Source organism: Hemicordylus capensis, chromosome 1 (assembly GCF_027244095.1).
Source record: "Hemicordylus capensis ecotype Gifberg chromosome 1, rHemCap1.1.pri, whole genome shotgun sequence".
NCBI lineage: Eukaryota > Metazoa > Chordata > Lepidosauria > Squamata > Cordylidae > Hemicordylus > Hemicordylus capensis.
In genome coordinates this window covers 157,926,375-157,947,536 of record NC_069657.1, presented here as the reverse complement: position 1 = coordinate 157,947,536, position 21,162 = coordinate 157,926,375, and the positions used below count along the sequence as shown (strand labels likewise).

Genomic DNA, 21,162 nt, shown 5'->3' with positions numbered 1-21,162 from the left:
AGTGCTGGTTCTCACTTACAAAACCTTTATGGGCTTAGCACCTGTATATCTCTGGGGTCGCCTCTTTCAGCCAGTTGTATCCCGACCTGTGAGGTCTTCTCAGCTGGCCCTCCTTAGTGTCCCAGGCCCTGGTGTAGTGTGTGGCGCTTGGGCCCATAGGAAGACCTTCTCTGTGGCCGCTCCTCTTCTTTGGAACACTCTTCCCCCCCCGATCCCCCCCCCAGCCTCTTCCCTGGCTGCTTTTAAGGCCCTTCTTAAGACCCACCTGTTTTGCCAGGAGTTTGCCTTTTAATTATTATTATTTTAATTAATTGTTATTGGTATTGTTGTTCACTGCCCAGAGTCTTTGGAGGAGGCTATAAGAAATTTTTAATAAATAAATAAATAAATAATGGTCAGAGTGGTAGATCTGGGCAGTGGTGATCCAGGTTCAAATCTCTACTCAGTCATAAAGCTAAGTCAGTTACTTTGGGCCTGTCACTATAGTCCTAATCACACATTGAAACTGTTTCCATGATCATTAGAAAGCGGGCTAAGGGAGCCTAGCCCGATTTCTACTGATCATGGGAACCATCGGGCTCACAGGCGAGCCCAGTGGTTCCAAGATGGCTAGCCCGTCTAATTCCCCCTCCCCTTAAATGAGCTTAACAGAGCAAGCGCTCCATTAACCTCTTTTTTTTTGTTCCTATGCCTCCACAGCACGCAGCAACACATGAGTAGACCCCCAACCGGGAGGCTACAGCCAGCCTCCCGGCCTCAGGGGTCTCTCCAGAATGCCCCCGCACTTGCGCAAGGCATCCTGGAACTTCCAGGGTCCAAATAGCCCCCAATCCGGCTGCCCAGGGGTGCAGGCATGATGATCTGTGGGAAGAGCAGGCTAAGCCTGTTCTCCCCACAGACCCTCCAGAAGCTCTTCTCACTGATCATGAGAGGCGCTTCCTTATGTTCATTGTACATACAATCTGTGTACACATAAGCAGATCTGTATGCATGTACAGTTAACATGTCTTGTTCAACACAAATGAATACACTTCCTACTTGCACCATACTTTTGAGGGAGCCTGTACCCAGGTTTTAAGATGAACACATTTACAGATAGTCACACAAACACATGCAGCTGTGTACAGATACCTGTATCCACATACAACATAATTTCTGAATAGGGCTTATTTCTCAGCCTAAACTGTGGTGGGTTTTTTTGTTGTGAGGATAAAACAAAGGTGACACATGTAACTTGGCTTTGAAGAAGGGAGGGATACGCTTGCTTACAACAATATCAGGTTAACCTATTGAAGGCTGACTGGAATGATTGAAATGATTAGGCTGCTCTAGGTCCAAGCCTCCTAAAGACGTGTGTCTCATGTCTCCAGTCCTATCTTTTCCTCTGCAACTTGATTGTGCACATATTGCTCTGAATTTCTTTATCACTGGAGAGAGGTAAAACATGAAACAATACAATGCAAGCTCCTCTACACAACACTTCACTTCTATTGATTTACATCCTGCCTTTCTTCAAAAACAGAAGGCAGTGTACAGGAGCTTCCCAGATGACCAGACCCAGCTGTGTTTAGATTCAGCAAGGCTGCTGCATCATGTGCCTTCTGGGAAAGGCCCCACCGCAAGATACAGCAGCAGGAGCTCTTAGGTGCACGTGAAAACACTGTAAAATTGACTTTTAAAATGTGTGACTTTCTTTTTCTTTTTTCTTTTGCACCCTTTGCAAACTTTGGTATGGGTTCTATTTGAACCCAAATTACAATCGCGATCCAAAGACAATCCTGGAAACTCTCTAGGAGTTTGGCCAGTCAAGTTTTAGGTAAGAGTTAATAGAGCTCTGATAATCTTTTTTCCTAATCTAATGTCTAATCTTTTTTTCTTTGCTTTGCTTCTCTCACAGTACTTCAGAACCTTTATCTACTATATTTGAAGTTTCAACAGCAAAAACAGAAGATTCCTGTGAACAAGTAAAATATAGATTTACACTTCTGAAACTATGAGACATGAAAGAAAGATAGTTGGGAACTTAGATGACGCAAACAAGGCCAAATTTCCTACCAAATGGCAGCTAAAGCAAAGGATCTTGTAGAAAAATCTTTTCCAACATGCTTCTATTCAGAGAATTGAGGATATAGTGTCAAAAGAATGAGGAAAAGATACATTCTGAAGAAAAATTGTCCAGCAATGAAGGACATTTTTTGACCAGCCAAAAAAACAGCAGAAGTTTATACAGCTGAGGATGCCACTTGTCACATTCCACTGGTCCAAGTCCCAGATAATGCATCCCTTCATTTCCTGCTGTGAGAGGTCATTCTGTCTCATGCAACAGAAACAAGGAGTGGGTTGGTATCTACTAAAAATAAGCACCAGTCTTGTGATTTGTTCTGCTCCTGTCCTACAACAGCAAATATCAACAAGTTCTCAGTCAGCTTTCCATAAATGTGGGGATTCAGTGAGTCACACACAACATACTGTACAGAATATACAAATGAATTGAACTGGGCAGGTGGAGTGGGGGAGAGATAATAATTTGAAGAAGTTTTACACATTCATCTTAGCTTCCTTGTTAGATCCCAACCAGTGCTGTAAATGTATTTCAAAATATTTTCAAAAACCCCTAGCAGTCATTCCTTTTGTTTTGATTGTTTTTAATGTTGTTTTAGAATATTATTTTAAAAATTTTAAATTGTTGCATTTTAAATTTCTTGTGTTTGTTTTTAACTAATGTTTTAATGTTGTTTTTATCTTGTTGTAAACTGCCCAGAGACGTATGTTTTGGGTGGTATAAAAATATGTTAAATAAATTAATATAATATAATATAATATAATATAATATAATATAATATAATAAAAATACCAAATATTTAGACACTATGGAGCTAGGCAATTGTAAGTGCCAGCTTCAGGCTTTTCTTTGGCCAGTGGAATTTTGCTAGTTCTGGTATCAGCTCTACAACCAGATGCTGCTCCAAGTGTTTCAACTCCACATTTTGGAAGTTGCCAAGACAGCAATCAAAACACAGCAGTGTACCTCATGAAGCCTTTGTCTAAGGCTCAACCAAAGCTCACATTGACTTAAAAAAAAAACACATCCTCACATCATCTCAGGCAACTGAAGTTGTCAAGTCCCATTTTTACTAGAGTTAACTGTCTCTCTGTTGAGAAGTATCCTGAATGTTTTCATATTATCCAAGTATCCTTTATCCAGATACTTTCTGGTTTCAAATAATCATTAGGGGGTCATCATGTTCTCAGTTCAACAATGTATTATCAGGAGCCATGAAAAAACAAAACAGACCAAGATATTACAGCTCCAAACGTTTGTGATTAGGGACAGGATTATGGAAGTTTCCAAGCCATAAGGATGGAGGAATATAATCTCATTTCCTCTGTTTTGGCACAGCTATTATCCTAATGCTCTATGTATCCCTGATTTTCAGGATCCCAATCCCGGAAAACCAGATTCCACAGTCAAAATAAACCACTGTCTAAGTAAATTAGGCTTTTGTGACAGTACAAAATGTGACCTAAATGACTGTCAATTCCCCCCTCCCCCACAAGAAAAATTACAACATTCCTCCCACCCCGGCAGCCTGTAAGCGGCAATAACTGATCTTCAGAACGTTCTGTGGAGTTGAATGTAGAAATCACCATGAGCATCAAAATGGGCAATTTCTGCTTTCCCAGTTTTTCTGTTCTGTGATGGCATGGGATCTACAAGCTGTCCGCTTCCAGTTCCTGTAACTTTCTGAGACCAAGATCCCCAATAAACTCAGCATATTCACACATGGACATATGTCTTTGTTCATATTAAGTTCTAATAGGCTAATGAAAAAGAACCCCTGCTGCTTTCAAAGTGTGGGAAATGACAACAACAAAAAGTACCTCCTTGTGCCACTGCTGCTGCTGCTAAAGGAGCCGTTTTCTTCCCTGTATCAGTAAAGCCATTACCCTCCAGAAGGGCATTTTTCCCTTCTTTTTTCCCAGCTGCAGTTGAGGTGGAAGTTTCCATCTTAGACATGCATATTCCAGCTTCTCAGTCCTTAAAAACAAAACATAAAAAGCCATTTAATCATTTCTTCTATAAAAAATGCAAAAACTGGTTTCACAGAGAGACCTTTTATCCTATTCCAAAAGATAATTAAAAACAATAACAATAAAAAAATCTGTTTAATTGCTCACAAAGTCTTTTTTTAAAAGCTGTTGTAATTATAAACAGAAAGGCCCCAAATCCACAAAAGTGCCATGCTTTAAACTTTTGATACTTTAGCACTGATTCCCTGCCAAAAGTAAATTTATTGTTTACATTTGTCAATTCAAAGTTGTTCTTCATGCCAGCAGCCAAGGTAGTAAAGCCTTTGGGTCAGGGCAGTTCATTAAAACTGGTCACTTCACTAAGGGATTCCAAGTCATTTCTTATTTTAATGGGAATTCTTTTAAAATAGCTCATACCCAAATCTTTCTTCAGTCATGCCAATTGCATAAAATTATAGGAATTAATGGTATTAGCAAAGAAATAAACTTCTGGGAAATAGTACATATGCATTTCAGCTTAAATCAAGTTTACTGAGATGTTTCAGTAAAGTCTTTTTCTTTAAAGAAAGGACAACAATGGGCATGATCTAGCCAGTTAAGCATTTTTTAAATCCCATTAATTCAAGTAAGTCTGCACTTAACTTTCCCATGGAAATTAGTGGGAGAAGTATTCTTACCTTCGACTGGATCATGTGCAGTATTTTTTAGGCAAATGACACACGGTAAAAAAATTAAGAAAACAGAAAGCATTGCTAAATAATTATACCAGTGAAAAATTCTACCATAGCCTACAAGTAAAACAGAAAGGGTAGATTAACTACCTGACCAGGACATCAAGGTGGGTTGCCCCATGGGTGCTAACGTTATTCAATATGCTATACTCATTTGTATGAGTCATTCAAAACTCACTATCTTAAGTGTGGCACAGAAGTTCTGTTTTACCACACTTAATTAACAGCTCATTATTTCAAAGGAACAAAGATGCTTTCTGGCCAGAAAGGCTGCAAGCCCTAAACACACTTACTTGGGAGTAAGACCCAATGAACACAAAGGGAACACTTCTCAGTAAAAATGCACAGGATTGGGCTATATCTCAAAAACAGACCCCTGCCCTGTTCTGCATAAGGCTCTTCTGTGGAGGCCATCACCTGGGTCTACAGCACTAGAGCAAAGCAATTACCTATCTCTCATTCTGGTCCCAAAATACGTCTATCTGATCCTATATGCTGCAGGCTCTTGTAACATTTATTTATTTATTTATTTATTTATTTATTTATTTATTTAACATATTTTTATATTGCCCAAAACTTACGTCTCTGGGCGGTTTACAACAAGATAAAAACAAAGGTAAAACATTAGTTATAAACAAAACAAGAAATTTAAAACAACAATAATTTAGAAAAAATTTAAACAATATTCTAAAAACAACATTAAAACAATCAAAACAATATCAGTTAAAAGTCTGGTTGAACAGATGTGTCTTTAAAGACTTTTTAAAAATTGTCAGAGATGGGGAGGCTCTTATTTCACTAAGGAGTGCATTCCAAAGCCTCGGGGCAGCAACGGAGAAGGCCCGTCCCTGAGTAGTCGCCAGACGAGCCAGTGGCAAGTGCAGACGGACCTCTCCTGATGATCTCAATGGGCGGTGGGGTTCATGACAAAGAAGGCATTCTCTTAAATACCCAGGGCCTAAGCTGTTTAGGGCTTTATAGGTTATGACCAGCACCTTGTAGTTTGCCCGGAAACATATCAGCAGCCAGTGTAACGCCTTCAATACAGGAGTAATATGGTCTCTCCTAGATGACCCAGAGACCAAACTGGCTGCCACATTCTGGACCAACTGTAGTTTCTGGACTACATACAAGGGCAGCCCCACATAGAGCGCATTACAGTAATCCAGTCTGGAGGTTACCAGCAGATGTACCACTGTTTTGAGGTCATCTATCTCAAGAAACGGGCGCAGCTGGTGTATCAGCCGAAGCTGATAGAAGGCACCTCTGGCCACTGCCTCAACCTGGGACACCAGAGAGACTTGGATCCAGAAGCACCCCCAGACTGCGTACCTGTTCTTTCTGGGGAAGTGTGACCCCATCCAGAAAAGGCAGATCAAGATCGTCTCCCGAGTTTTGACCCCGAACAATAAGTACCTCCATCTTATCTGGATTCAGTCTCAGTTTGTTATCCCTCATCCAGCCCATTACTGCCTTCAGGCAGGCATTTAGGGAGGTTATGCTCCCTCCCAATGATGCTGACATGGAGAAATAGATTTGAGTGTCATCAGCATACTGATAGCACCCTGCACCAAATCTCCTGATGATCTCTCCCAGCGGTTTCATGTAGATGGTAAATAACATTGGAGACAATACAGAGCCCTGAGGGACACCATACAAAAGTTGAGATTTTGAAGAACAACAGTCTCCAAGGGACACCATCTGGAACCTGCCCGAGAGGTTGGAACGGAACCACTGCAGAGCAGTGCCTCTCACTCCCAACCCCCTCAGACGCTCCAGAAGGATACTATGGTCTATAGTATTGAAAGCCACTGAGAGGTCCAAAAGGACTAACAGAGTCGCACTTCCTCTTTCAATTCCCAGTTGGAGATCATCCATCAGGCCGACCAAGGCAGTCTCCACCCCATAGCCAGTCCGGAAACCAGTTTGAAATGAGTCTAGATAATCAGTTTCCTCCAAGACTGTCTGGAGCTGGGAGGCCACCACCCTCTCAATTACCTTGCCCAGCCACGGAAGGTTGGAGACAGGCCTGTAGTAGTCCGAGGGATCCAGGGTAGGCTTTTTCAGAAGTGGTCTAATAACTGCCTCCTTAAGACAAGGAGGCATCCTACCTTCCCTCAGAGACGCATTTATAAACTCTACCAGGCCTTCTACAACAACCCCCACTGCCTGATAGTAGCTTGTCCACATCCTCAGGAGTCACAAACTGGAACTGATCCAACCTAAACATGTAAGAGGAGTCACTGGATACCTCCACAATGGACACTGAAGTAATTGTAGAGACAGAATCTAAGTCAACCCGAATACGAGAGATTTTGTCCACAAAGAATTCATTAAACACATCACAGTGGGTAGTAGATGGTTCCAGATTCTGACTCAAGGGAGAAGGGTCACATACTAGCCTTCTCACAACCCTGGACAACTCTGCTGGATGTGAACTTGCGGATGCAATATGAGCAGAAAAGAATTGCTTCTTTGCCACATGTATCGCCTGAGCATAGGTCTTCAAATGAGCTTTATATTGCAATCTGTCAGATTCAAATTGAGTCTTTCTCCACCTGCGCTCCAGTCGTCTACCTCGTCGCTTCAGCCCCCGTAGTTCTTCCGTATACCAAGGGGCCAGTTTTGAAATGGGTCGGAGAGGACGCTTAGGAGCAATCATGTGTCTACTACCCTGGTGGGTTTGCTGTTCCAATTCTCCACTAGGGCATCAACAGGATCACCAGCAGAGCCAACACTAAATCTCTCCAAGGCTTCTTGAAATCCTTTAGGATCCAATAAACTCCTCGGGCGGACCATGCTAATAGGTCCCTCACCCCTGCAAAGGTGCGCTGTGACTGTGAGTCCAACCTTAACCAGATGGTGGTCCGTCCATGACAATGGTGAAATCACAGGATTCCCTATCCATGGAACACCACCCTGATCAGAGTGAAAGACCAAATCAAGCATGTGACCTGCAGTGTGCGTTGGTCCCGAGACCACTTGAGATAGACCCATAGTTGTCATGGCCACTATGAACTCCTGAGCCACCCCAGACAAACTGGTCCTGAAATGAACATTGAAGCCTGGGGGACTCCAACACCAAACCTGAGACCAAGTCTGTCAGCTCAGTTAGGGACTCTGTTGAGCAGCGGGGTGATCGGTACACCAACAGAAGCCTCATTCTATCCCTGGTCCCCAAACTTAAGTACACACATTCAATATGGTAACATGTAAGATCAGGCTGCATAACTGAATTCAGATGATCTGTTGCTGAAATGACTTCACGACCTGAATGTGTGAAGCTTTCATCACCAATTACTATGTGGCCAGATGTGGCAGATCATTGTTTCTTTTCACAACAGGAAATCACTCAAGATCAAGACCTAGGATGGGAACAGATCATATGCTAGCCAGCACTTATCTTGGGGTGATTATCTCAGAGAGTATATGGAATCTGGGGATCGATCCTGTTCCTGGTACTGTACATGCTGAGACAGTATTAGAAAGAGTACTCAAAAACCTACAATAATAATGCCCAGACCCTACAGGGCAGAGTTTTTTTGGAAAGACTTTTGATTTGGCCCATCATATGTGTTATAAATACCTCACATTGCCAGAAAGAAACAGCAGGCATCTTTCAAACAAAGTGGCCTAAGCTTTACCTTTAACCAGTCCTTTTTGGCCATTTAAAATAATGACACACCTTTGATTTTTTAAAAATATTTTGAAACCTGTGTACGTCCTTAAATGTTCTAAATCGTTAGCTCTTTCTTAATAATAACGGATCATGTATGGATTCTTATGTGTGAAAAATATGTTTCTTGTATCCAAAGCAAGTTAGTCATGACTAAGCCCCACTAAATTAACAAGACTTAAGTTGGTCACAACTAACTTATCTCATTGATTTCAGTGGTGGTTAGTCTAAACCAGGGATTCTCAAACTTGGGTCCTCAGGTGTTATTGGACTTCAACTCCCATAATCCCCAGCCTCAGTGGCCTTTGGTTGGGGATTATGGGAGTTGAAGTCCAATAACACCTGAGGACCCAAGTTTGAGAATCACTGGTCTAAACTAACATTCTGTAGACACAACCCTATACATACATGTTTTAAAAGCTGCCGAGACTCCACATTTTTAACAAAGTACATCCGTAGTATTTAGTATAAGAACTTTCTTAGGTTCAAGAACTTTCCCTGGAAAGCATACAAAGTGATTTAGCATAACTGTGACATTTACAGTCGGTAATGCAAAAGTCATTACGAAATCAAAAGATGACATAGCTTTACAATCTTCAGTGGTTGTTGGAAGAAACCACAGCAAACAAAACATAAAAAATCCTAGAGAGTGAGCACCAAGATATTAATTCTTAAACATTTAGTGAGCACCTATGGGGGCCCATACATGCATGAGCATGCCTCTTTCCCAATACATTCCTTCCTCTTCTAATCGTGTGTGAGGGGAGCAGGATGGAAAAATATCTTCCACACACTAACTGAAACACAATTAAAAGAAGGGTAACATGCTGGTAGGGTTTGTGTGCAGAGCCTCCAACTCTAGCCTGCTTTGTTGCCAGGCTGACTAGGCACTCACAGACACTCCTTCCTGCTCGTGGGTCTCTGCTCACAGTCTCACACAACAGAATATGAACTCCACCATGTAGCCATACCCATTTTAGTCACTGGGGCTGTTCACACCAGCAGCCCTACCTGGGCTCGAACAGCCACACCCAGGCTGCCCCACTGGGTAGCCCAAGTATTTTTCCTGGGCTATTATCGAAGTAGAAGGGCATTAGCATATCCTTTGACCCCAGGCCTGCAGCCCGAGCATGCACAAAGCCAGGCAGCAAGAGCACCCAGTAATCCCCCAATGCACTGCACTGTTGTCATGGTGCATTCTGGGATGCCGGAGGACTTCCTCCTCCAGTTCCCAGCTCTGCCACTCATCAAGGTGCTGATCATGTGTTGGGGGAGCGGCAGAGCCTGGAAGGATATGGAGATCATGTATAGGGAGGGAGGCAAGAGCCAGAAGGAAGTGTGCCATTTGGGTAGAAAAGACCCATGCAAGCCCTGTCTGCATAGCTGCAGTATTCACACACACCACAGCTGTGGGATATCACGACAAAAATGTGGCTCTGACATAGTTCACTGTAGACATGAACGATGTATGAACGCTGTCAATAGAACGCACATAGTGTCTGAGGATCTACTGTAACACAACATACCCACAAGCTTTGTCTGAAAACACAAAAATGAAGGTGAATATTTAAAATGCTGACAGTTGCAAGCAGAAAAAAATGATTTCATACTTAACAAAAAGTAACAGCAATATCTAATTATCTTAAAAGTTAAGTCTGAATAACTATTTAATCCTCCTGTTGCATTAAGATCTAGTCTGGAATTTAGTTTGAATTATAGTACAGTTTTAGGTATCTAAGGCCTGAACATCTGGAAACTGCATAAAGCTGTGCTGATTCAACTTTCATTATTAAAAAACAGATGAAAGGCAAATGACACAAGCAAGATTTAACCAGTATTAAATTGTTCAGACATTCTTTGAACATAAGATATTTAACTTTCTCTAAGCTGATTTCTTTTAAACAAGCACAATTCTTTGAGTATGTCTACAGGGGAATTAAATCTGGTGCCCAGGTTCTAAAATTTTGCTGAAAAGGCGACAAAAATATCTTCAGAATCTGAAGTCACTCAAAAGAATTACTCAAAATCTATATACAGTTTTAAAGCCTCACATTACTCCTTTTCCCAATTACTGCACCTCTTCCCATCCAATCTATAGCATGTTTATTCAAAAGGAGATCCCAATGTGTTCAATGCAACTTACTTCCTAGTAAGTGTACTTAGAATTGCCCATCAAATGTGAATCCAAAAATAATAAAGTGATTATAAATATTTGCCTTTAACAGGTAAATCCTTCTTAAGTGCTGGACTGAAAGATTTTTTTTAAACTAGTCCCTTAATCTTTGGGATTTAAGGGACTTAGTATACATAAGTCTATAATTATTTGCTGATTTAAGGGTGCGATGGCTGAGAGAATTAGAAATGGGATATGGGACCTTTCACCTCTAGGTCAGGAGGTCAGCAAGTCAGTAATGACCAAAAGTTCTTCCTGACAACTGGTCCCCATCACTGAAGTAATAACTAAAAGTATTTAAGAATGATAGGTGGCAAGGAGTGCTTTTTCACCTTCATTTGCAATGTCTTTCAGAGTGAGCAATGCTATAATCTGAAGGTAAACTATTGTTCTTTTATAGTTTTCCTATATCTGTTCTGTATTTTTTAAATCATTCCTTGTAACCTATTAGCAGTAGAGCAACTCCCTGCTAACTGAGCAAAGATGCACCTTTTAAAGTGGTGATTCTCTTTATATTTAGCCGGGGGAGAGCAACTGGCCTTATCCAACCCCAGCACAGCATCTGTTCCATAGCTGTTGCTGGTGTCTACCCTATTTTTTAAAAAAGGTTTGCGAGCCTTTTTGGTACAGGGAACTATTTTATTATTTGTTTGTTTTTCCTGTATAAACCACTTCAAGAACTTTTGTTGAAAAACAGTATATAAGTATCCTTAGTAGTAGCAGTAGTAACAGTAATAGTATTAGTAATTCAGTATTGTCTAAACTGACTGGCAGTGGCTCTCTAGGATTTCAGATAGATACTTCCGAGCTCCATCTGGTAATGTCAGAGACTGAACCAAGGACCTTCTGCATGCAAAGCAGAAACTCTTCCACTGAGCTACGGGTCCTGTCCATGGTTGTCAGAGATAACAGTTCACTCTTTAATGTTAGATCTCTCTCTAAGTTAATGAAGCAATTACATGGGAAACTGCATGTGTCAGACCATGGGTCAGTGTACTGTACTCTAATGTCACACCATTGGTCATCTGACTCAGCATTGTCTGCACTGACAGGCAGCGGCCAGGGTTTTAGACAGATGTTTCCTAGCTCTACCTGATGTTGCTAGGAATGGAAGCTGGAATCCTTTGAATGCAACACAGATGCCCTACCACTGAGCTACAGTCCTTCCCAATAGGTCAAGTGAATGAAGGAAGCACAAATACCTGAAATAATTATGAGGCAGAGCACATGGCTTGTTTCCAGGCCTATCAGTTGGAAGCAGTTGGTCAGTAGCTCCACACATGCACTGGATGGTCCCTAGCTGGCCAGCCTATAAGAGCCCAAAAGGGAGGAAAGAGGGAAGGAAGTGCACTTAGGAGATCTGTGAAAGATAGTTCCTACTATGCAACACTATTAAATATAGTGTGGCATAGTTGGAACTATCCCTAAAGGGAGTCACCTAAAGGAACTGCTGGGAACTTTAGATTTCAGATAACCACGTAATTCTGCTCAGGGATTGACAGACCTCAGTGTCTGTTTGAAGTTTCCCCAACACCCAGGTTCACCTGGATACAGAATGCCGGTGACGAGACATACGCCGAAAGGTCAGCAGTCCCCATCCTACCCAACAGCCAGGTATTTTTCTTCACAGGACTGAACACCAATGCCTTAATTTTCAAAACTGGAAAATAAAATGCTCCTCAGGCTTCTGAGGAAGCCTCTCAACGCCATGATTTGTGCACCATGACAGCCATGCAGATTTCTAGACACCTTGCTCGTGAGCAACAGGCAGCACGTCAAGGATTTTCAATCTCTTGTTCTCCACACTTAGTTGTGCCAAATTGCTCTAATGTTGTTCATCCTTGTCTGACATTCTGGCATTTATTTCATTATGGTTTTATTAAAATGGATATTAAGATAAATTTATTGCTAATCATAGCAATGATTGAAACTGTTATTTTAGAGAGGAATAAGATTACGTCTCAAATATATGAATTCAGTGTCATAAAAGACAAATACTTCTTTTTCTCTCCCCCTGCTTTTTAAACACTCAGTCCTAAAGTTTTTCCATGGCCTTGTGCCAGATATAATTTATAAATCCAGTGACAAATTAATCCTAAGGGAGAGTCATTTGGTATGGAAAAATCCAAAAGGAAACTTCCTTTTATTTACTGGTAAGGACCATTCATAACTAGCTATACAGCTGCAGACTTTGTGCAATATTCAGACACAACCCTTTCCTTGGTCATTATTCAAAATTAGAAATCTAGGATGCATTACCAAGCCTATTCAACTGTACAGCTTTCTCTACAGGCAGAAACCTAGGCAATTGATTTTGACTCCATGACTGATTGTCATATTTTGGAACTGAAATATAATTCCATTCATGATGCTAAAATATTCTGAAATGCCCAATATCTCAGTAAGAAAACTGCTGTATGATTTGCCCTGGATGACCCTAGCTATTTTAACAGCTGCATTATATATACTGAAAGGGAGATATCCCAACGGGATTCTAAAGAAAACAAATCAGAAGCACATTCCAAGGAAATCAGAGGAGTTTCAAGGGCCTTCCTAAGCATAGTCCACCTTGATCTGTGTATGATGGTCAAAACTGTTTTCTGTGGATTGAAAGAAACGAGAAAGTGAAGGAAAAACAACAGTCCATGAAGAATGTGGATGTGCTCAAAAGTGCTGTCCACTAAAACAGAGTACATAATAGGGATGTGCACGGAAGCACAGAGGCGTGGTCTGGCACTGGGTGTGTGTGTGTCTTTAAGGGGGGGATAGCACTCCCCCCCCCGCCACTCTTCCCCCTCCGGCGCTGGACTTTCTTAAAACGTTCTTGGGGCGGCAGAGTTTTCCCTGCCACCCCTGCCCCCGTCGTTGTCTTTAAAGTTAGCAAGCCGAAAAAGCTAGAGCCACACACGCGCCCTTCGCGGCACGCACGCCGCATATGTCACAATGATGTATGCGGCGCGCGCACCAGCGGCACCAACGAGCGTGCACCACAAAGAGCGCATGCGTGGCTCCAGCTTTTTCGGCTTGCTAACTTTAAAGACAACGACGGGGGCAGCGGCAGCAGGAAGGAACTCTGCCGCCCCAAGAACGTTTTAAGAAAGTCCAGCACCGGAGAGGGAAGAGCAGCGGGGGTGGTGGTAAGTGCTATCCCCCCCTTAAAGACACACTCCCCCCCCCACCGAACTGCCGGACTGGCTGAATTCCGGACTGATCCGGAGGCCTTTTGTATGGCCCCGGACCGGTCCGTGCACACTCCTAGTACATAAGAACATAAGAACAGCCCTGCTGGATTAGGCCCAAGGCCCATTTAGTCCAGCATCCTGTATCCCATGACTGCTAAGTTTTCTCAAGAGTCTTTGATGAGGAACTTTGTTGAAAGCTTTTTGGAAGTCCAGGTATACTATGTCAACTGGATCGCCTTGATCCATACACTTGCTGACACTCTCAAAAAACTCCAAACGTTTTGTGAGGCAAGATTTGCCTTTGTGGAAGCCATGCTAGTTCTCTCCCAGCAGGGCCTGTTCTTCTATGTGCTTTACAATTTTATCCTTGAGGATGCTTTCCATCATTTTGCCTGGAACAGACATTAAGCTAACTGGCCTGTAATTTCCCAGATTGCCCCTGGATCCCTTTTTGAAAATCAGTGTTATATTGACTACTCAGTCCTCTGGTACAGAGCCTAATTGCAGGGATTAAGTTATATATTTTATCAAGGAGGTCGGCAATTTCACATTTGAGTTATTTGAGGACTCTTGGATGGGTGCCATCTGACCCTGGCAATTTGCTAGTTTTCAGTTTTTCCAGACAGATTAGAACAGGGGTTCTCAATGTTGCATCCCCAGATGTTATTGGACTCCAACTCTCATAATCCCCAGCTGCAGTGGGCTTTGGTTGGGGATTATGGGAGTTGAAGTCCAATAACATCTGGGGACACAACGAGAATCCCTGATTTAGAACATCATCTCCTGTCACTTCTATCTGACTTAATGAGTAATCATTGCTAAAGTAGAATTACTCCAAAAACAATGGGTAACATATTAAATACAATTATTTAATTATAATTGCAGGCACGCAGCCTCCAAAATGGTCGCCGCGCTGCCGGGAGAAGGCTGAAAACTGGCCAAAGAGCGCCCGAATGAGCAAAGAGCTGGCTGAACTGGCTGGAGGGGGGCATATCAAAGGCAGGAGGGGGGAAGGGGAACTCCCGCAGACACACACACACCCGTTGCCTCCAGCAACTCCCCGGAGGGGAGTAAAGGTAATTTTTTTAAAAACGAAAAAAGGTCCACGAATCCCCCTGGTCCAAACCAAGCTGGTGGGGTTCGAGGGGGTGTCAGACCGAACTAGCCCAGTCATGTTCGAGTCCGGTCCGGACTCGATCCGAACTGGGCCAGCCAGTTCAATGCACAATCCTATTAGGGTACAATCCAACCAAATGTTTTAGGGCATAATCTAACCAAAGTTAAGGAGTGCTATTGACTTCAATGGAAAATACCTGAATATAATGCCAACTCTGCCACTGAAATTAATATGACTTAGTTTTGGCTGGGTTATGCCTTTGTCATATTGGCACTATCAGATCATTTTATGGGATATTCCTTCCTACAGGCTGATCTCAGAGTTCAGCTTCTTTTCTCATCACCAGCACATATTGTATTATATTGAGGTTACTCATATGAAACCTGGAAAAGATGCAACATCCCATATCAACTTGGCTAGCCCTTTCACATATGTGAATATACTCTGACTATTCAGTATATTCAGAAGTGAATATACTCACCAATCTATTTTCAAGACTGGATGTGTTCCTTTTTCCAGTTCATAAGTTTTTAAAAATTTATGTGGAAAACAACATTTTAATCACAAGTATCTGTGATGCTGAAACAGCATTTTTCATCTAAAAATAAAATTAAATGATGAGCCATTTCTATTTCTTTTGTTCTCTTCCAGGGGCTATTTATATGAGTGAATGGCCTTACCATACCCTGAGCTTCTCATGAATAAAACAAAGTTTGAGCCAAGTGTTTTAACACTGACTCAACACAGTGGCTGCTGTGATATTTTGCAACTTTCAGGATGCTCTTCTGGAGCCAAATGCGTCTCTTCATCTCTCCCTGCAGAACAATGCCAGCGACTACATTGAACTCAAAGCAAATTTTACTTCACACACTAGAACAGAAAGGGACTCCCCTAATTATTTCTCTCAGATGCCTCTGTTGGATGCCTCAAAATAAGAATCTAATTTCTATCAACCCATTACCAGTAAAGAGCACTTGCTATAGGAACATAGTTTGTTGCTATACGATGAGGAAAGTATCAACCAAAAGTGAAATAGCACAAATGTTAGTTTATGATTAATGACAAACAAGGTCTTTCCCTCACACAAAACTCAATCATCGTGCCCAAGTATAAAATACAGGAAAAGATTAGTATGATATACGTACTATAATTTTAGGGCATGCTTTCACATGCCTCAGCCCCAAAGTATCATACATGTGGTGGGCCAGTGTGGAGACTGTACATGTACATGGGGAGACTATGTGTGGACATCTAGATGAACACCAACTGATCCCCATGAATTTGCCACCCCTTTATTTGAGGTGCAAGGATTGCCGGAATTGGGGGTATGCAGGAATGGGGGGGTAAGTCTTGGGTCATGTATTATTTTGCAGTGCTCATATCCTCCTTGCCTTCCCCTTCACTCTCAGCAGCATTTCTGAAGTCCTGCTCATTACATCAGGAAAAAAGGAACAAAATTATTGGCAGAATGTGGCAGGGGCAGGGTGGGAACAAGTGGGAGAAGCCACGACTGCCGGATCTCTTGCTTTATCAAGAAATTCCAAAGTATATAGTGGTAATCTGGGTTGCAACATGGCAACCTTAATTGAAGAGGCTGTAGACTGTATAAATATAGAGCAGCAGAAGGAATTATACTATGTCCAAGAGGCAGAGGGCTTTATACAACAAATGTCAGAGCCTTTTTTTAAAATATGCAAGTTTATATGAATGAACAAATGTGAACAAATGGTGTTTCACTATAAGTTCGAGTCAGCAACTTGCACCGAGACGCCAGCATTAGACTGCAGGCTGTGATCCGAAATTATCTTTCACATGCTGATTTAAACTTATGGCAATATATCATGTATGAGTAGACACAAGAGCCTAAAGACAGACACAGATTAGGCACCAAAACCATGCTGAGACATGCAGATGGGGGCTGAGCAGGGCGGAGGGCAGGTAACTTTTTCCCTCTCTTTTGGGAGTTGCTTTTGTTTCCTTCTTGGGAAGAGGTGAGAGGCTGTGCGGGAGGGCAGGGAGGCGGGAAAGGACCACTTTTTGCAACAGAACAGGGAAAACAAAGTCATATTTGTACTTTCAAAGGCTGAATGGCATGTCTTATCATAAAAGAGTCTTCCCCTGAACAGTTCTTTCAAGCAGAATATCTGTCAGAACAGAGATAGTCAAGGTGCCAGTGCGTTCCTTAGAACGGGGTCAAAGTGTCATGAAAAGTTATAGGACTACATTGAGAGCCAGCCAGAAATGATATGAAAAGCCACTAGTGTGCTGCATGTGGAAGACATCCTCATTGCTAGTTTCTAGCTATGGAACTCTTTTTCCTTAGATACCCATGAGGAACCAAACCTGGATGTATTTTGCAGGCAATGTATATTATCTTTTTGTTTGTTTGGATTTGCTTTTAGGCCCAATCTACATACTTGTACTGTTCAGGAGTTACTCTGAATGCAATTACAAGTGAGAGATGAATTCCATCCTTATGCACATTTGGCATAATGTCTGAAAGAGCCTGCATGCACACAAACTATATGTGCTTACAGTATGCTCTGTACATCCGTTTGGGGATCTTGACTATTCAGTGGTCTCGGGTCACATGTAAGGAATGTACATGTGTACAATTAGAATGGGCGTACATTCTTCCAGATATTATTCCAAATAATTTCTGAGCAGCACTCAGACAGCAAATCTGGGTGCTGCACATTAATGACAAGTCATATGAAGACAAGTCCCTCTGGCTGACACCCATACTAACACAGCAGTCATGCTGCTAGCATTGTGTTGGTCCTTGGGGGAGGGGTAATTATCATCATTTCCCCATTCCCTATGAAGCCCACTATAATCTCAAATATATGTCCCTGAGGACTGCAAGATCTCAGGGACATATTTTCAGGGAAGGGGAGATAGACAAAAATTACTTCTCCCCTGTGTAGCACACACAGTGTTGCAGCACCAGCACTTGGTTCATCTGGTTGTTGGTCACTGTGTGCAATATAAAAGTAGCTTCGTCTACCATGTAGTGACAGTTTTGTTTATATCAGGGAAATTGCTGTGCCACTGAAATACATGTTGAGAGGACTGGAGACAGAAATGCCAAGACTGGAGACAGCTGGAGATGGGAGTCCCACTCTGGCCTACCTCCTAGTTTCATGCAATGGAAAATAAGCCACCCTGCAAGCAGAAATTCACAGGTGGTCAGGAGTGGTGAAATGCATCACATCGCTGCCATACATCCCGCTTTAAAAATGAAAGATTCTAGCCCTCACACTTTTAGAAATATATTTATAAAAAAAGAATAGTATATGCTTAAATCTCTGAGGGGGAAATGAGTGGAGCCCTTGGAAGCTAGAGAGACAGGCTGTTCCACTCACTAAATCTTGCTGTCCCTCAACAGATGTGCAAACTTTCAGCGCTCTGAGGGAAAGGGCAGCAATCTGTGGTAAAACTGAAACAGGAAGTCAGCAATTCACTTAGTGGTGAACATACTCTGCCTGTGACCCAAGGTGGTTGGTGCTTTTTTCTAGAAGCCACAGTCTCCTTGTGCTTTCCATGATTCGGGTGTAGCAGTGGGTGAATAACAACCACACTGTGTTACTGTTTGAGGGAGCAGACCAGCTGGGATTGATGGGAGGACAAACTGCTGGGTGTTTATTCATTTATTTATATGGTTAATGTAATGTGTGCTTTTAAGGAGATTTAGACCATGAAGCTATGCAAAGCTAGCCTCTTTAACCATGTATCGTTATTACTAACATCCTCCCCCATCCCATTAAGCTTCATGGTATTAAGACAAGATGCAACAACCAAGGGTCTTTTCTTATTGCGCAGTTTACATCTCCAAATGCCTTTTGTGCAAAGCTGTCTGATTAAGATTAGCACAATGCAACTAGTACTGAATATACAGGGAAGAGATTTTTTTCCCCCTCCATCAAAACTATGGACTTGCACAGTGTAGGGTAAAATATTGGGTATATACCCACTTACATATTTAATTTACTCAATAAAAACAAAGCTTCAGGTATTCAGGTATTGTATTAAGGTTCCTTATTTCTTATAACCAAAGTAAACAAAGTATAAAATGAAAATTAAAACTTTACAACATTTGTAATTGAGGAATCACATAAAGTTTCACTAAGCCCAAGTACACTAAATAAGTGTTAATGACTTCAATGGGATTTGTGTTTTGGATTACAGCCTTTGTTCTTTAATATGGGGCTTTATTGGTAGTATTTTAATAGAAAGGGTAGGTTTCTCGCTCTCTCAGATGTCTACATTTTGCCTTTCTATTAAAAATAAAAGGGCAGCTGACAATATAAATTATACACAATAATAATATAACAAGCTAAAAGGTTACTATATAGAACTTTAAAAAAAACAGAGCAGCATTCAGTCATATGTTTAAAACAACAATAGCATTTCACTATATTAAGGCATGGCATTTTTAAAAGCTCTCTGTCAGAAATAAGTTTTTACCAGCTACCAAAGTCCAGCAGAGATGGAGCCAGGCAGTCGTTTGGGAAGTGCGACACGGTCTTGGTGCCAAAACGAAAAAGGCCTTGTCTCTTATGAACACCTGCCATCGGGGCATAGCAACGATAGAGCAGGGGGGGGACAATTGTCCCCAGGGTCTGGGGCCCCCCAAGGCTTGCCCTTGGCCAGGGTTCCCCCTTGCCCCCTCCTGTACCCAGCTGGCATGCAAAGTGCTCGCCAGCTGGGAGTGCGAAGCACGTCCAATGGAGGATTACCGCATAGGCAATATAGGCAGCCGCCTATGGCAGCAAATCTTGGGGAGCGGCATCTGGAGGGAAACTTAATTCTTTTTTCCTACCTTTAAAAACACCGCTGTGTAGCTGCAGAGGCTCCACCTGCCTCCTAAACCATAACAGGAGGTGAGGTCGGGCACTGGAGGACAGTAGCAAAAGAGGTCCTCCCTCAAGCCCGGCTTATTCACAAATGACATAGAGTGGGCTATTTTGGGCCTGTGCACGTGCATGCACAGAGGCCCGAAATCTCACTCTCTGTGTCATTTATAAGCCGGGGGCTTACACAGGGGGCATGGCTTGGATGCGCACTCGCTTTGCGTGCCCAAATACAGAAACTAGGGTGAGGAGGGGCCACCGGTCGGACTTTGTCCCCTAGCTGCTGCAAAGCTCCCTACACCACTGCCTGCCACACTTCAGATGGAAGAGGGACAAGATTCAGGGCCTTAGCAGTAGACCTCACTTCGCAGGAACGTTCATAATGGAGGAGATGGCTCTTGAGATACTATGATCCTAGATCATTTAAGGCTTTAAAAAATAAAATGAGCACTTATATCTCACCTTCTAGTGGCCCACAGTTCTCCCTTGCCCTCATGCATGGTTCTACTCTGGCTGAGGAGCCTTGTCTCTTAAGAAAGATGATGATGAGCTCACTGAGAAGAAGACAGTACCCTGTATGAGAGTACAGGTGTCTGTACACTTGTACTTGCTCTTGTGTGAATGACTGTACCCGAGTTAAATTTAAAGTAAGCCTGGGTACAGGTCCCTCAAAGGCATGGTATGGACAAGAAGAGTACTGTTGTACCTGTGTTCAACATGACATGTGAATAACGATACCTTTGTACCAATCTTGTACGAGTCCACTCATTGTACGAGTGTTGAGCATAACGTGTGAATAGGGCTAGTATCAGTATGGAATCTTGAAAGGGATGACACCATTATAGAAATGGAAAGAAAGGGTGATTTTATCAGAAGCATTCTGAAGTGAGGATGGAGGGAGAAAAATAACAGGATGGCAAGATGGATTGTGCAGTTCTATTAAGAGACAACCCTTGTGTCGATAAATTTTTTAAGGACATGCAGTGACGTGGCAGGACTTGTCCAGCAGCTTGGAAGTGGGAGAAGAACAGAGAAAGAAATTATGTCCACATTATCATATAGCCACTCTCTAAAAAGCTTAGTTTCCGATGGCATTTTTTTTTTTTTAAAAGCATGTGTGGTTTGCACTTGCAGGCACACAGATGCATTCCCTTGCTTGCACATAGAAGACCCTTGGGCCAGTTTTGACCAGAAAATTCTCCTGTATAAAAATTGTTCCACTGTCACACAGTTCTCCGTTTGGCCCCATTTAAAGCCATGTAATTGTAATTGGATCTGCTCACTTTATTTGCTGTTCTGAGGCCTCGAGTTCTGTCAGTATTTCCATTAGGCAATTAATGTATAAATATGAAGCCCTGTTCAAACAAAAATCCAAAAGAACAGCCCTAGAGGGCCCTT

At 42.3% G+C, this 21,162-nt stretch overlaps 1 protein-coding gene across 3 annotated transcripts in view; it reads right to left on the bottom strand.

Moving 5' to 3' along the window:
- Positions 1-21,162, bottom strand: part of GLI2 (GLI family zinc finger 2) — a 343,674-nt gene that overhangs the window by 274,437 nt on the left and 48,075 nt on the right. For 2 of the 3 annotated variants that reach the window (XM_053281674.1, XM_053281685.1), the window contains exon 2: positions 3,883-4,039. In XM_053281674.1, coding sequence (XP_053137649.1) covers positions 3,883-4,018 — 136 coding nt within the window. In that variant the 5' untranslated portion in view covers positions 4,019-4,039. Of the gene's footprint in view, positions 1-3,882; positions 4,040-11,814; positions 11,922-21,162 lie in introns of all 3 variants that reach the window. The other variant, XM_053281695.1, reaches the window with a different exon arrangement.